The sequence below is a fragment of the Myiozetetes cayanensis genome, unplaced genomic scaffold (genome assembly GCF_022539395.1).
Source record: "Myiozetetes cayanensis isolate MyiCay16 unplaced genomic scaffold, myiCay2020 scf1, whole genome shotgun sequence".
Lineage (NCBI taxonomy): Eukaryota > Metazoa > Chordata > Aves > Passeriformes > Tyrannidae > Myiozetetes > Myiozetetes cayanensis.
Window position 1 is genome coordinate 99,904,152 of NW_026086604.1, and position 17,522 is coordinate 99,921,673.

General features: G+C 37.8%; 1 protein-coding gene across 2 annotated transcripts in view; it reads right to left on the reverse strand.

Annotated features, from left to right (window-relative positions):
• TPK1 (thiamin pyrophosphokinase 1) overlaps window positions 1–17,522 on the reverse strand; it is a 291,157-nt gene that overhangs the window by 225,035 nt on the left and 48,600 nt on the right. Inside the window, exon 2 of one of the 2 annotated variants that reach the window (XM_050317989.1) lies at window positions 10,773–10,847. The exons of the other annotated variant lie outside the window; for it this stretch is intronic. Coding sequence (XP_050173946.1) covers window positions 10,773–10,847 — 75 coding nt within the window. The remainder of the gene's footprint in view (window positions 1–10,772; window positions 10,848–17,522) is intronic. 2 annotated transcript variants of the gene reach the window in all.

Genomic DNA, 17,522 nt, shown 5'->3' on the forward strand with positions numbered 1-17,522 from the left:
AGACAACTTAGATCTCCTGAGACTGACTGAGAGGAAAACACTGGCACCAACACAGGAAACTAAGAAATTAATGTCTCAAGTTAAGTGAGGTATAACTGGAGGACCCAGTGCACTACTACTTAAGCAGCTTTAAACCTTGTCAGTGTGAGATTTAGTGGACTTTTGCAGCCTCTTAGCTTTCTATTCTCTTTCAGGAAGCAGAGGAAAAAAACAACTTTTTTTTTTTTAACAGTTGCTAATATCACAGTTATTTATATTACAACACCACCAAGGACAACGTATAGACAAATTAGAAGAACCAGTCTACTTCCTTAATATGTTAATATATCTGGAATTAAAATTGGTTGCAATCCCTTTTGTCCTGACCTAATCTTTTTTTCCTAAAAATGATGGATTATGCAGTAATGCTCTATGTACTTGGGCATGTTCCTTTCCATTCTCTCTGCCCATGTCTATGCTCATACTCCATTCCCACAGTAACTTTTGAAACAGTTATCCAACTTCAGAAAACAATTCAAGAAGCACAGTCTCTGAGTCTCTGGCCAAGCAGGTAAATGGAGTGAACTAAAACAGTTCTGTGAGGTATTCCGAGGTTTCACCTGGCTCTAAGTTCTTGGTGAGACTACTATTGCTGACAGAAGCATCTTCTGATGGTCTAAAGCCTTCCTGCAATTTAAATACACCTTTTGATATTACGTAACAGCCTTGCATACATTTGTCAAAATGATTACACAGCTCAGTTAAAGAGTTGATACATGATCTATGCCATACTAAGGGCAATTCATTTGGCAGTGACCAAATGTTGTGACTTCTTGAGGACATTTTGCTCATTTTAATCACTTTCTTCAGAAACCTCATCAAAATCATGTTACAGATCTGTAATTACTTTACATTTTTTTAGCAATGAAAAGATCGAAGTCTGATTGACCACAGAGGCTCCTTCAAATGCAGCATCCATCACAGAGGATGCAATTTTCTACATTTACTTAATCTGAGATAAGAAAAAAAACCCGATGAAAATTAGAGAGAGACCATTTCTATACTGCTTCTGTGATGTAGGCCCACCTACAAAATTCTCCTCCTGACTACTAAAATTTTTCAACTTTAGAAGATTTTAGAGAAAGAGAGCATATTCCGCATTGCTGCTTTGCAAAGGTTTGTTGGCAGTCATGCTCTGTGTGAGAAGTAAGGAACTTAATATTTATCCTCCTAGGAATAGAAGGTATAATTCTCATTCCCTTTATCTTGGATTATCTGTCAAGACAGTAAGTGGACTGCTCAAACATTCAGGGTTTTCAGTGGTTTTAAATTAAGATGAAACACAGGCCAAGCTGTTAATATGTGCTGCAAGACTGCATGCCTCAGCTGCTCAGTGCTCAGCTTCTCTCTCAGTCCTGGATGGGTCAAAGAGAAAGCTGGGAAATCAGAGTCCATTTAAGATGGCAATCTGGGCATTCAAAACCAAAAGATAATTAAAGTCTCTTACTTTTGGTATAATATGGGCCAGATACTACACTTAGATCACTTTTGGTTTGTACCTCAAAGGACTTCAAAGTGCAATGGACCCACCTTAACCCTGTGTTAAAACATGAGCTGTGTTGTGTTGAACCATATATTTTCTCAGGCTAAATAGCTTACTCAAAATTCTTTGTAAATATCTAGAGTTTATTAGTAAAGTGAAGAATTGGCATATGCCCAAATTAATTTTAAGTCATTGTGACAGCAGGTTATGAATTTGTGCTCTTTGTAAGCCACTTAACATTTTCAAATAGCGCAGTCTAGATGCACTCTGAGCCTCCCCAGTTCTTCCACTTCAAAATGTTTGGGGCCTCTTCAAAGACTTGCAATGTCAAATCAGTCCCTCTTTCTCCTTTCTTCCTCGAATGAAACACATCTCAAGAGTGCTGACTGTCAATTATTGATAGCTTATTACCTCTCACAAACACCAAGCTAATACCATGGACTACTGTGGCTTACTGGAAGAGAGAAGCTAAAGCCAAGTACTTGATGTAGGTAACATCAAGAAGCTTGAAAGATGAGTGCATGTTCAAACATAAGGAAAAACATAAGTTACCTGCTGAATAACTCATACTGCCAGAAACAGAACTCCCAATGAGCCAGACCTTGGGCTCTCAACATAAGCAGACAGGATTTTTCAAAAGAAAATCCAACAGAATAATACTCATACTCTAAAATATCAAGTTACTTCAGTGCAACTGCAGCTTACATTGAGTGAAATGCTTACACCATATCCAGGACACCAAAGTTAACATTAAGCTTTATTTCAGTAAAAACAGAGGCAGGTCCTCTCTAAAGAAAGAATTTTATGAAGGTCTGAACCAAACTAATTCAAAGTAACTGAAGATATATTGATATCAAGAGCTTCTGCCTCAGGCTGCTAGTCATAAAGTTTCCAACAATGGAAGCTGATAGTAAAACACCCCTAAAAATTATAGGTTGCCCCCATTATTTCTGAGGTCAATGGAATTTTTCACAATGAGAAATATATGGCAATCTTTTTCTTTCTGTTCCAGTGTAATCCACTGTCAATGAAAGCAAAGACAGGCTGAGGTACATCAGCCTTGTCTCCTCAGTGTATTAAATAAATAATTGTGAGAAAAAAGAGTGTTAATAGCCACAATACTTTTTCCACTTCTATGTGCTAATTTTTTGCCTAAATCTAACCAATTACACATAAAAAAAAAAAAATCTCACCACGCTGTTTTCAAAATGCAAATGCACGTACTATTTTTAGTAACACATTTATACAATGCTGAAATCTAACAAAACAGTCTACCTGTACAAAAGACCAGAGATAATGAGTAGAGCAGAATAATTAGCTACTTTTCTACTTATATGAATCTGAGGTTCAATTTTAATACTTGATAATATGGGTGAGCACAAGACAGTCTGCAAACCATTCAGATGTGAATACCAGCAATCCAACATCCACAATCTCAAACTACTCATGTGCCTTCAGGCCCTGAACACAGTGAAGGATTTACACTCTATCAGTCAGATAGCTAATAAATACTAGCACAGACTCAACATATTACAGGGGAGTTAAACTGTTCTCTGCCTGTGTTACTCATTATTACAATCCTGGTAATAAAGTAATCCAAACTTCTAAATGGTGAAACATTTGTACCAGTAGGGGCTTCCTGTTTTTTGGTTTGGTTTGGTTTTGGGGGTTTTGTTTGTTTTCTTTCATGTGTGTTTTGTTTGTTTGCATGTGTTTAGTTTATTTGTTTGGTTTTGTTTGTGGTTTTTGTTTTTATTTCGGTTTTTAACTTTTTTTTTTTTAATAAAAACAGTTTTTCTGCCCTAAGGCAACCCTGGAGTAGGAGAAAAAGGAAGACTATAACACAGTGGTTTGATCCAAAGGCCATCACAGCCAGTGAGAAGACCCTGACACCAGCATCTCTGAATAACATCCATCTTTTACAAGACCTTACACTTTACCCTTGTAGTGGATTCATGTTAAGCTATAGCTATGAAAACAATACTTTTGCCCTGTAGTAACTCCCAGAGAAACAATCTTTTTAAATGCTTTTCACTGTGTAGCTTGAGGCAGTGAAAATCCAAGTGTTCCTTTTATGGGATTAAGAACCTGCTCTTTTCTGTCACAGGTCTTACTTATGCTAACCTCATTCATTCACCTCTGCTCCCTGGGTACATTCCCAGCACCATTTCTCTTGTTGAATGCTAACAAAATGAGCTATGAATCTTTTTTTTTATTTTTTCCTATTGCCTTGTGCTTCTCTTTCTGCTTGGGGTGCTCCAAAGCATTCTCAGGACAATATTTTCCAAAGCTCCTTCTTTCAGCAGTCCTCTGGGAAACATCATGGTAACCTGATATATAACATGATGCTATCAAAGGCGTCTATAGAGCGAATCTTGTCGCATTAGCACTCCCCTAATGGGATTTGCATCCTGGCTTCATAGAAAGAGCACTGTAGTAACCTCCCATTTTTTTCTTGTGCTGTAATCATCTGTTATGCTTCTCACTGGTACTTCAAAGTAATTCTCTATTGTTCTGTTACTCTGAACTTCAGCTCAGCGGCGTTTAGCTTTTCAAAGCATCACAGAGGGGAATCTTAATTACTCTTTTTTATTTAATTTTTCAAAAAAAAACCCCTCAAATCCATTAAACAAACAAAGAATCCTTTTAGATCTCAGAATTTCCTGTTGCTGGATTTGCAGAAAATTAAAATCAACAACAACAACAAAAAATGCAGCCCAATATGTCTCAAATTTTATCTAAAAACCTAATTCTATCACAGTTTCTACTATGTTGAGTAAACTTGAACTATCCAAAAATACCTGGAAGATCAGCTCTGTTCTCAGCTTTGCTAGTAACTATCTAAAAATTCACAAAAATCAATGAGACCCACTTTTTCAAATTCCTAGGTTCATACACCTAGGCTATGTTTCTCAAGAGCCTCAATTCTGAACCAGACACACATGAACAATATACAGTCACAAATAGGAAAATTTACTATATTTCTGGAGTTTTAAGCTTAGTTTTATGAAGGTAAATATAAAGCTTACAGTTCTACAATGAAAATTTGGTAGACATCAAGCTTATACACTGAGTCATAGGCAAAGTATAGTCTAGAAAAACTCTCTTCTCAAAATCCCTGCTAATGCAAACTACTGCATGTCCTAAGATCCTTTGCACCTTGAGTACTGTGTCCAGCTCTGAGCCCCTCACTTCAAGAAAGAAATTGAGATGATGGGGCATGTCCAGAGAAGGGCAATGAAGCTGGTGAAAGGTCTGGAGGGTAAGTCCTATGAGGAGCAGCTGAGGGAGATGTGGTTGTTTAGCCTGAAGAAAAGGAGGCTCAGGGGAGACCTCATCGCTCTCTACAACTACATGACAGGAGGTTGTAGCCAGGTGGGCGTCAGTCTCTTCTCCCAGGTAACAACTGACAGGATGAGAGGAAACAGCTTCAAGCTGCACCAGGGAAGATTCAGGTTGGACATCAGGAGAAATTTCTTCATGGAAAGGGTTGTTAAGCATTGGAATGGACTGCCCAGGGAGGTGGTGGAGTCATTGTCCCTGGAGGTGTTTAAGAAATGACTGGATGTAGCACTTGGTGCCATGGTCTAGTTGACAAGGTGGTGACTGGTCAAAGGTTGGACTCAATAATCTTGGAGGTCTTTTTCAACCTAAATGATTCTGTGATTCATTACCAAGTTTAAGCATGGGGCTAGCTAGCCCTAGAAAGGGTCAGATTTTCATATTCTTAAATCATAGATTCCCTACCCTTAAGAACACTTTAAATACCTTCTCTCAGACTCCTGTACTTGAAGGACCTTAACTCACTGTGCGCAGTCCAACAACAGGAACACCAGCACAACCAAATGTTGTTTAAAATCTAAATTGAGTGGCAGGGAACAGCTAATTTAAGTTACTAAGTACAAACTCAAAAATTATGTTCCTGTTTTGATTCTAGTGTGGAAAAAAGAACTTCATGTTGACATATCCAGAATCTAATAGAACAGAGTCCCTCTGTTCTCAGGGAAGAACACAGCAGTTTAGCTGAGGCCCGCAGTAAGAGTTACTGCTAGTCTGGATGCCTGCTGGAAAGTGCAATAAAGCATACCACTCCATGTGACATCCCAATCATCATTTTTATGAACATTTTCCTGTTTATTAATAGTAGCTTCTCTGACTTCCCTCAAGTTTTATGCCAGCTGCCAATTCTGGGTCCAGCACAAATTTGAGATATACTACAAGTAAGTTCAGCTAGAAATGAAACTAAAAGGCGAGAAAAAAGCTCACCATATGCCTACAAGGCAAGTTCATTGATGATAGGCAAAAGGGAAAGTGAAGGGCTGTATTCAATGGCAATAATTCCAGAAGTGTAGTTGAGTTCAACCACTAAAGACAATGGAGGAAAAGGTATCAATCATGGAAAAGAAAAAATAGCACTAGGAAAAGTCAGACTATTTTCCTCCTATTATTAAAGTACAACATCCTTTTCTCTGCTCTGAGAAAATAAAACTGTTCCAAGTAATCTGTTACTTTCCCCTCTGTATATCTACCTGAGCTTTACATCACCACTTGCATCTTATTTACCTTTACATACAGGTCTTGGACCTCAACTGAAGACATTCAAAATATCAGTCATCAATTAGATTGGAGACAAAAGCATAGGGAGCATAAAATGCATGTGAGCATGTGGCATTCAAAGACAGATGATTCTGAAATTGGAGATACAAATTAGCACCTTTCCCAACTTGATTACATATAAGAGGAGATATTTTGTAATGCACAGTCACCTCCAGGTGCTAACCATCCATTCATTAGCAGCATTTTCACCACACTGTAGGCTGACCTTGAGAGGAATTTGCCTCACATTCAAGATACAATTTAAAATCCACTAGACACTTTGATTGTTGCAATGGCGGTATTGACAGAGATGGAAACTTGCAAAAAGCTCAATTTATGGATAAGCAATCACAACAGAAATAGAGTAAAAAAATACCATTTACATGAAGATAATTTAACAGAGTTTGAAATTGAGTTATTACACTGCTGCTGTGGAAGAATGCATTCTGTTAACTCAGATTCTCCACCCTAAAATATAGAGCTGAAATCTCCAGGGTGGGCAACACTCCTCTTTCTGGAATTCCTCCATGATCACAATCTACAAAGTGTCATAAGATGACTACATACTACGCATATAGAGACATGGATGGCAGTGTTGTCAGTAGAGCAGCATATGAAAACATAGCTAGACCCTGAGTTCCTTCACTGAAAAGAAAGGGACTTTTTAGAGATGTACATCTGAAGGGCACATATTTTTGCAGTCCAGTTTCACAGACATCTCCTTCCCATCTGCTTTTCCTACATTAAATACTGAATCCCTGTCAGGATTCAATCAGCCCGTTCTAAAAGGATGTTGGTAGTTTATTCTAGTACATCAGCCAAGGGCATTTGGTATAAATTGCTAATATTTAAACTACTTCAGCATGTTCTGTTTGATTAAAAGCTTTCATGGAACATCTTTATTTGCAGAAAAAGATCACAATCCTCTTGAGGAAGACACAGTGGCCAATGTATCACAACCATTGAAAGAACTGAAAAACATCCATGGACTCATTTTCTTACTGTAAAGCACAACTTCTTCAGATTGCTGTAGAATGTTGCCATTTTACTCTGATTCTTGAAATAATAATCTTATTTTTCAAAGTATAATTCCTTGCTCTTTACAGCTGTAACTGTCAACATTTAAGAAAGGAAAGTACTCTACGAAGTACAGACATTTAACATCCTATCATCAAGTGACAGACATAAAGACAATTCTGGATCATTTGAGTAGCTTGTAGGGACAATGTTTTCAGAAACAAGAACAACTTTCAGATCCTGAACTTGAGACAATTTTACAGAGGTAATTTCTCAGCACTGCAATAATTCTGCCTCTTCCCTAGGGAGACATCAAAAAACAGAAGCACTTGCAATCACTAGTCATTGCTGAAATTCTTGGCATAAGTAAGTCATTGCATTTCTGATTAATGAGATTTTAAAAAGCAGAATCAAAGCCTCGGGAACTTTCATTTAACTCTCCAGAAAGTCCACTCTATTTTCAGCCACTAAAGCCTGGGCTTCTGTACTTTTCAAACTTAACATAAAGACAGCTTTAGACTTTCAACTCAGAGTCATTTCTGTTAAAGATATATTTACATGTGAAACCACTTGCAAAGTAGCCCTAAAGACTAATGCAAACTGGATTTTTTCAAAACCATTTTTTTTTATTAAACAGGATTCAAATCAGGAGCTAGAAACTTCACATAAGCAGGAATTTAGAATGTGTAAGGGTGTTGTTAAGGTAAAGCCATGTTGGATCTAGTCTTCCTTACAGGGACTTCACAGACAGAAAAATGTGCAGCTCTGAGGAAAGCAGGACCCTGACTCTTCCATATATTTTCCACCATTAGGATCAAGATTGCAAGGGAATCCATACATCTTCCTCAGGTAAAAACCACTGCCTTAGCAGCTACGGTCAAAGCACTTTTGATGGATTTGACTGATGTTTCCAGCCTTATGCTTACTCATAGTCTACTTCCAACCCTCTGCATCCACCTCACTTTTCCATATTCAGTCTTCTTATATCAGCTTCACTTACAGTGAGAGCTTTTCCCCTTACCTATTCCCCTTTATTGACCTATTTTCTTCAATTTCGCTTGCCACTTGCTTTGCCCCTTCTCACCATACCCAAGCCAATAAATCCTTCAGGGAACAACCAAATGTTTTCTGTCATGTAATTCTTCATCCTGATTTTGCAAACTATCCCTTCTCCACTGTTTCATCCCGAAACTCCATCCTGTAGGGCAGCACTAATACCACGTGACTGTACCTAACACAAAGGGAATATGTTCTAGATTGATTTATTACATAATGAATATAATAGACTAAAACCATATAATCTTTAACTTGTACTAACTCACTATTGTCACTTATCCCGCTCGTATGGCGGGAATGGTAAAAGATGTCCTTTGGAAGTGATGAAAACTGATCAGTGTCCTTCACAATGCACAGGGAAGGAAGTTCATGCGAACTTGTACAGACTGAAATAGTTCTTTTCAAAAGTATGTCAGTAAAAATAGATTTCTCACAAGTGTGTAATAAGACAAAGGCTAATTAGCTGCAACCACTTTCTTCTTGAGGTCAAGGGGAGTTACACCTGGGATGATTTTAGCCTAGAATAGCCATACTTATTGATGCGATTTTTTTTTTTTTAAACTCAGGACATATCAATCACACCTTCATTTTCACTTGATGCTAAACTGACAAGGCTAATGAAATGAATTATTTTAACAGGACACAACCTAGTTGAAAATAACGTCTCAGCATTCTGTACTCAGTGCAACACCCAAGATTGCTGTAGCTTTAAGAAGTTGGACAATATTTTATCTTCCTTCTATTCCTTTCCATTTTTCTCTCCCTTTTCACCTCAATTTGTGTAGCTGGCAATATTCTGTGGATTCACAGTTTCTAAGGATGTTTCCTTCTTTCAGAACTTCTTTCAGTTCACACACCAAATTCCCCAGGTTCTCCTAGTCCTGCAACAGTCTCTCTGCTGAAACTCTTTCAGAAGTAGGATTCAGAAGATTGCTGACATCTACAGTAGTCCACTAGAATTGTAATCCAGGCAATGTCAAAACCTTTTCCTGGATTCACTAAAGCTTACTGAAGATGCTTTGAAGAAGAACACTTCAGGTCCACTATGTCACCACCTTCCTCTGTCATTTTACTTAGATAGAAAATATCCACCTATTTCTGAAAGTAACCTACCAGCAAAAGTCTTATTAGCTTAGATAGGACTTCTGCTACTAAGTCTCACAAACTCTTTGGAAAACTATTCCCAGCACCAATAATCACTTTCAACACAATTATGCTCAAGGAACAGGAACCCATTGTGGTAGTTTCACACTAGGTGGTCTTAGAAGCACTACAATTAAGAGACCATTAATGTTACAATTAGAAGCCCTCCATGCTGCAAGGTTAGATCAAAAGAGGAAGACTTAAAATTCTAAAGGACAGACGAAAACAAAGTCTGATTAACAGAACACAACACAAAAGCAACATATGCAAGGTACTACAACACACTGAATACTGCCATTAACTGTCCATGTCTGATTTGCTGTGTCTTTTTTTAACCTCAACCCTCAAAACAGGAAAGGTGGGACAAAGAAATAAGATCAATATATTTCACCTTCTTTCCTGCATTATTTATTACAGAACAAGTCTCTCAGTGTATCTTTTTAAATGCAAAAATAAGTAGAATCATATCTATAAAATAACTTGACAGCCCTTCCACTTCCCTTTCTTGCTGATTATGCAAATGAAAGAGAGCTCATTTGGGGTACAGCTCTTGTTCAGATGCTTTGAATCATCTAGTGAAGCTCTCTCCCTTTTTTTCCTCACTTGTCTGGCTACATAGGCACCTAATTTGGGTTTACTGGAATTAAGTGATACTAATACATCCTGCCCACTTATTCCAATTTGTTTCAACTGTACAGCTACCCCCTGCCAGTCCTTATGCCTACAGTGAAATCAAATAGCTCTATCTTCCCCAGTCAGTTAAGAGGAATCTCTCTGCAAAGTTCAAAACCTGGTAACAAGTTAGAGACAGTTCCTGTGGCTTTTCAGAAAGCTTCTGAAGGACTACATTCCTGCACTGGTGGAATTAATAGTTCCAAGCTTGTAGAGATTTACATATCTCCACAAAATGTCAGTAAACCTGAAGTTATCATACCAGAGATGATGATTAGCACTGTGCATATTTAACAAAGAGGTAGCGAAATCTGATTTGCATATTTCTGACAAGCACGCAAATTCCCATTGCTTTCACAACTTAATATCTACACGGTTCATTTTATTTTGATTAAAATTAACACATTTCACTTACGACCTTTAAAGGAACGCTTGCTTCCAGACTCTTATACGCACCATTGATCTGCTACATTTTGTCAGCAAAACAATGATCGTTCCTAAGCTGCCTCTGAAAAGCTACAGTCTTACACAGATCAGTCCATAAACTTCCCACTGACGTATGCAATGCAGAGATGCAAAATTTGCATAATCAGCTCATTTGCTGCATTCAGCAACAAGGGACATATTCTGCCAATTCACGCCCTCACCAGAAGGTTGCTCTAGCAAAGAGGAAATTGCCAGACTGCAATTCAACAGACATGAAGTACATTAGCCAGGTAGCAGCTAAGTAAATAAGCAAATGAAGATGTATGTAAGTTATTATTACCTTTGCTCCACAGACAATGAAAATGACCTTTGTTTAAAGGCTGGTTCAGAATCAGAAGGCAAAACTTCAGGTTTCCTGCAAGATAAATGTTGATTCTCATTAGCAAGAATATTGATTTTTTTTCTCCCTTTTTTTGTATTTTATTTTCCTTTTGCCAGATTAATTTTAGTCCAACCACCTTAGAGCAACTCCACAAATTTCCTTGCTTCTTAGGTTTCACCGTTTTCAGATAGAGAAGCTGTCAGAACTTCATTAGATACCTTTTCCTTGGTAGGGGTTTATTAAATGTTTAATTTATAAGTGACTTTTACTTACTGAAGGCCACCCTCAACAGGACCCCATATCTATACAGCTCTCTGATTTAATCTCCCACTTGCTGCTGCTGCTGCTGCCTAGATGCAACAAATACCGACATGAGCTTTACTCTGCCCTCTATTAACAGGGAAGGTTGTAGGAGACTTCATATGAAGATGTCTCTAACCTACATCCAATATTCCACCCTCCTGGCAGATGCAGAACTCTTGCAGCCATCAGTGACTTCTGTGCCTGCGTTTTAATATCACATAAAAGCTCTAACTGTGGTAGATCCACTCGAGTAGACACTTTCTAAATAAAGAATGAAAGTCCATGACCCAGGAGCTTCAAATCAAAAGCTAGTAAAAGCAAAAGTGTACTTGAGCCTGTGTTATCTAGGTGATACTGCAGACTAAAAATCTCGGTGGATTTACCAGCCCAACTTGATTGAGCTCATAAAGCCTCCTGCCCCAGCAAAATGTGCATTGTGAAGGTCGATAATAAACCTACAGATATAAAAGCCTTAAAAGAAAAAAAGGATTTATGATATGACACACTTTGAATTCAAAGAGTAAATACGTAAATCTTTTGATGGCTGCCTGTGGTGGGATTTGCATTATTTTACTTCCTAATTATCTTGCCAATCATATAGGAATACGAGTTTCCTCTGGAGCTTGATATCCTTAGGCAATCAGGTTAATGAAGCATTATTTGGTCATATGAAGCCACTGTAATTGAAAAAAGAAAACCTCTATCACTAGAAAGTCTTTTAAGCTTTTGAGAAGATCCTGTACAGCAGGAGGCAGAAGGCTACAGATGAAGCTGTGGCTTAAGCCATACGATGTTACCAGGGAAAATATAGGTTGTCAAAGTCCTGAAGACGTAGGAACATCTTGGGGTGAGAGTTGGGAGGAGCAGTATTTAAAATAATTAATTAAATGCATGGTTAGGAGCAGAAAGTGAAGGTTAGGAGACTGAGATACCACTGTTCTGCATGTTCCCTTTTGAGTGATTTAGGGTTTCCCCACTGAGCCATTTTATGCCTGAGGTCCCTAACACAGAAGTAACAGTATTGTCCTCCTTCAAAAGTATCAAGAGAAACGTAACTGAAGACCTAGATAATTTTTACCCCAACAAAAAGTCCACGATTATCATAACTATCTTCTGTGTGGTGCTTTGAAATACCTCCCCTCATGCCTTCCACTTCCATTTTTGATGACATGGTCCACACTTGCTTTTAATTCATGTATATATGGGGGAATAAATTTACTTTGGGAATAAATTTTCATAGGGAATAAACAGAGAGGTCAGAGGACCAAGTAAACAAAGGAAAGTGAAAAAACTTTTTTTCTTTGTGGAGTCTGAGCAGTTTTGCCCTGTCCTTGAACTTTAGGAGAAAGGTTGAAAACAATACATTCAAACTAAGTGCCAATTTCCAACTGCCTCACAAAATGGGACCTCAGCAGCAGATCTCCTAATGATTGTTAAGTGAGAAAGCCTGCCAGCTCCTCATATTAAACATAATCATCTAGTGATGTCCTCCACTGAAAAGAGCCAGCAAATATCACAGGTTCTTTTACTGATACGATAATACTAATACACACAGGTGCTGGAAGCCTGTTCCTGCTGGTGAATAACAAAAGGCATTTCTGTGCCTGTTTGAAACTCTTAAGCTATATCATCATATGAAAATGCTATAGATTTTCAGCATTTTTTGCACATCAGGAGTACTCTTATTATATATATTGAGGTACATTTTTGAAGCCAAGGCCTGGCTGTGGGTATTCATACTGAGACTTCAGAGGATGATTTTCAGAGATGACACTTCCCAGAGTTTCCAGTGAGGCCCATAAGAACTCCTGGAGCTTACATGTTCAGTTGTTGCAAGGAAGCCAAGAAGTAGATGCCCCCAACATACACACTCAGAAGCGGCGGGTTGTGAGTTTTGGGTTGTTTGTTTGAGTTCTCTAAAGCACAGTTATAGATTGAAAAAGTGGAGAAATGGAAATTATTGCTTCTCCTGCTTTTAGAAAAGTGAACATTCCAGTTATTTCAAACCAGTCATTTCATGCAATTAACACATGATAAAATGCTATGATTAATGCTACGATTAATGCCACCAAAATGAGTCTAAATGTCAATATTTTAATGGTGCTTGCTGAGTTAATACAAAGCTGCACACAGGGCTCAGTCCTCAGTAGACGTAAAACAGTAATAAAATTGGGCTGCAGTAATTTACCACCATTGCCCTAAAAAACTATTAATAAATTGGGACATCTGAAGGCAAAGACCACGTCAACAGACAGAATATGCAACATTCATCACCCTGAGAAAAACGGATGAGAGCTCACTGTGCCACTGCTCTGAGCACTCTACCGGCTATTCATTTGAAAACAAATCTACTTCAAGGCCATTTATCTTTAAAAGCCCTTAACAAATTAGGAAGCATCTATCTCCTGGACTGTCTGCCCATCCATTTTTCACAAAGATAATTAGCACCCTGACCCAATCATTAATGACATTGTGCTCTGTTTGGATTAACGGTAAAGAGGATTCTATATGTAAGAATTCAGCAGCAAAAATAACCTGTCCACAGACATGGATATCTCCACCGAAAGAAGCTTTTGTGGGCCTTTGCTAAAGGCAGAACGAGCTTGTCTTTTGCACAGTTTCTTCCATTTTTAGTATAGCTTTCTCTTTCACTATGTACTTTTGCAGCTTTTGCAGACTGAGCAAATTCAACCACCTGCGGCACAAGCAAAAAAGAATAAATTCCCCCCTCCAAAACCTTCAGTTTATTCTTGGTGTTTACATTCACACAAAGAACAAATGGAGCCAATTCCCACGGTCAAAGTCCTGCTGTAGATGAATTAGCCGTGCACTAAGGCCTGATTTCTACAGGACAGGAGGATGACTATAGGAAAATTTTACTTGCATTTATGGAACCAAACTTATTTCCTCTCTTATTTTTCTATTGGCTGCTTATAAACCTTGGAGTCTTACAGGCCTAAGTTAAAGACGTATGTATTAACAGATGCAAAACTACATCAACAGGCAGTTATATCCAAAATATAGTTTGAAAAAAGTCTTTTAGCAGACTTGGAAAATTCCTAGTCTTCAGATAAAGCTGTATCATTTCTAATCCTGCTGGAAACACAGAGAACCCTTTCCCTAATTTCCGAGGTTACAAATCAATCAATCATCAATCCCTACAAGTTTCTACTGGGACCATCTGTGAATACTTCATCGCTTCTGAAAACTTTTTCCCTTCTCTGCTTTCCAGCTTCTATTTAGCTGCACTTCTTTGATGAAGCTTTTCTCATGGTTGCTCAGAAATTACTTTAATCAAAGTGTTGTGAATGTCCCTGACAGCCTATGCAATGCCTTTTTACCCCATTGTAACTCACTCAGAAAAATTCCAATATATTTTAGAGCACAGTTCTGCTATTCTAAAAGCCTGCTTGGCTTCTCCCTGTCATATTATACTCATCTAGCTATTCTATAAATATTTATAACATCATTATGTATTTTTTATTGGTTTCCCCTTGTCATATGCCAGTCTTCAGGCTGTATGTCTGTTACAAAGCACATGCAAAAAGCACATATATTTTTAAAGACAACCTTTTCTCTGGTAGCCAGTAAAATAATACATACCACTTCTTTGCTTCCTTTCGGTGTTAGAATAATATCACTAGGAGTTATCCCACACACTGTGAGGTTCTTGGCTATTGAATTTTCTGAGGGGGGAAAAAAAGCTTTCAGTGCTTCAAGCAAGGGGGCCTTTGGGAAAGATCATTACTATTCCCTGTCTTTGTGAAATGATATGAGCAGTAATATACAATGGGGGGATATGCTGTGATAAGATACAGGCATGCCTGAAGTCACTAACAAAATATGACTTCAAAGACAGAGCCTCAACCACAGAAAGGGGCTTCCACTAAGCAATTAATGTTTTGGTTTTGTTTTGGTATTTGTGTTTTACTTGCTTGCCTGAAAAGGAGTGATTCCTTTCCTTTCCAGTGATCTATCAAACATCTTCTACAGAGAAGGAGGTTTAGTACAGAGGAAGAAGTAAGAAAGAGACAGGTAGTATGGGGGCAGAGCTGAAAGCTGGAAGATAGTTTCAGTTTCCAGAAAATTTCTGTACTGATAGAAATACATCTAGATAACAAAGATACTAACCAAGATCCATTGAAATCATACTGCAGTTACACGTATTCCTAATCATGTAGGTGGAAGTCCAAGTATAAAACAGCTTCTGAGAGAGAAAAACTCTGAATGATCTCACTGAAAATTTCTTTTGTTGTTGCCGCTCTCACATCGATCTACAGATACTATACTATGATATTAAAAAAAATAAAAATATTTGGTTTCCAGTACCATACCATATTCAGGATATTCCTACCCCTCAGATTCATTTTTTAAATGAATAGTCACTGCCTATTTAAATGTCAGAGTATTTAGGAAGGGACAAGGCATTTTTTCACAATTCCAAAACTGATTTGATAAGACAGCAGAGCAACAGGCTGAGGCAGCTCTTTGTACGGCAGTTGAAGTTTCTTTTGCTGCAGAAGAATTAACATAAAAAATGTGATTCTAAGAATTCCATATAAGCTATATTTAGTGGGAGCCCATCTATAATAAACCCCATAATAAATCCTAAAGTAGGAAGTTCACAAAAATAGCGAACAGAAAAAAATAATCTTCATGCACAACTACAGCAACGCTAGATAAGGCTATTGCTACAGATCAAAATTACTGAAGTGACTTCAGATTTTAAAACTAAAATAAAGGACTTTGGGAGATCAGCACCAAATCCGCACCCTTTTCTGTCGAGTAAGCAACTGCCTCCAAGTGGTAAGTCCAAAAGTGATGCTCTGGGAAGACCTACTTGCCAACTTATCGAAATGGACCGTTTCATTCAGGGCTTTTATTAAGGGCTACCATCCACTTCCCAAACATACTCAAACAGTCTCCCCATCAGAAATGAAGTAAATGATTGATTAGACAGAAACTAAGGAGAAATGAGTCCATCAGACTAAGGAGCATCCCCTGTCTCCTGAAAGGGTTTCTTCAATGTGGTTGTTTGCTTTTTGTATTTTAGACATTGAAACTCAGCATCTGTAGTTTCCTACCTGCTACACAGATACAATTCCTAGCAGGGAATTCAGTTGCTAGTGTTGCTATTCTTGAAAGCTGATTTCTGCCTCACAAGGCAAGATTCTGGTTTTATCAATTAATGTCTTAACTTGCTTAACTATGAGCACTATCTGAGTCTACCTTAGCAAGCAGCATGGCAGAATAAAATCAGTTCTACAGACTAAAACTGTTGATGTTGAAGGTATGATATTCACATTACACATGTTTTGGGAAGAAAAAGAGGGAGGGAGGTTACTTCAGGTTAAGGCTAGTCTGGTTCTGTAGACTAAATATCCATTAGCAGCAGGAGAGCATTATGTATGCTCCTGGTGCGCATTTTTCTTTCATCCAGAAGGAAATTTGCTTACATATTCCAAAGCCACTCTGCAATGTAAAGCAAACCACGGTAAACAGGCAGGATCAGGACACTTGCTTCAAAATCATATTCTTGATCCAAAACAAAATGCTAATGTAAATATGCCAATAGTCACATAGCTTGTGGCTTATCAATTTTTTCTTTTTATTTTTTAACCAACGTCTTTATCAAATTAAGATTACTAATGCCACTACATCAGTATAATTTATATGACACTTTTGTAATCTTATATGGCCCTAACTTTAGATTGTTATACTTAAGAGACAAACTGACACTTCATCTATCATGTAGGAAAGGTGTGGGGGGTGCTAACCCAAAACTTGAGCTTATTGGCATTATAAATGAAAAAGCATTTAACATCAAATTATAAGATGCTACTTTTTAAGCTTATCTTTCAGGCTAAAAGCTCGCTTTGTACAGAACAAACAGTGCACCTTATACAAAAACTCTCTTCATTCTGCTCTTCTCTTTCTTGAACCAAGATTTAAGTCAAGTCAGTAAAATCCACTTCCTCCATCTGTGCTCTTGCTAACGGAGTAGTTGTCAGATTTAATTCAGAGAAACATTTAAGCTAGGACTATTGCATTAATTATAGCCACTACTTATAAAACATTGTGTAGCTGCATTTTACCACACTGAATCCCAAGCTACCAAACAAGCCATTTAATTTTCCTCATAAGAATGACAACTCCAATAATAAACCAGCACAAATTATGCAAAAGGATCACAGACCTTACAAACATGTTCTCAAACTTACTGAATGAATAAATCAAATATGCATACCCAACTGATTTTTGTGCAAAGGCAGTGTTATCCCTGTCAATGCATTTTAGTGTTAATTTTTTCATGTAAATTCTATTGATTTTTAAAGATTTTACAGCTCTTAATTCTCCAGGCAAATTCCAGCAAGAAGAGTAGGAAGAAAAGGGGATTTGTGCAAA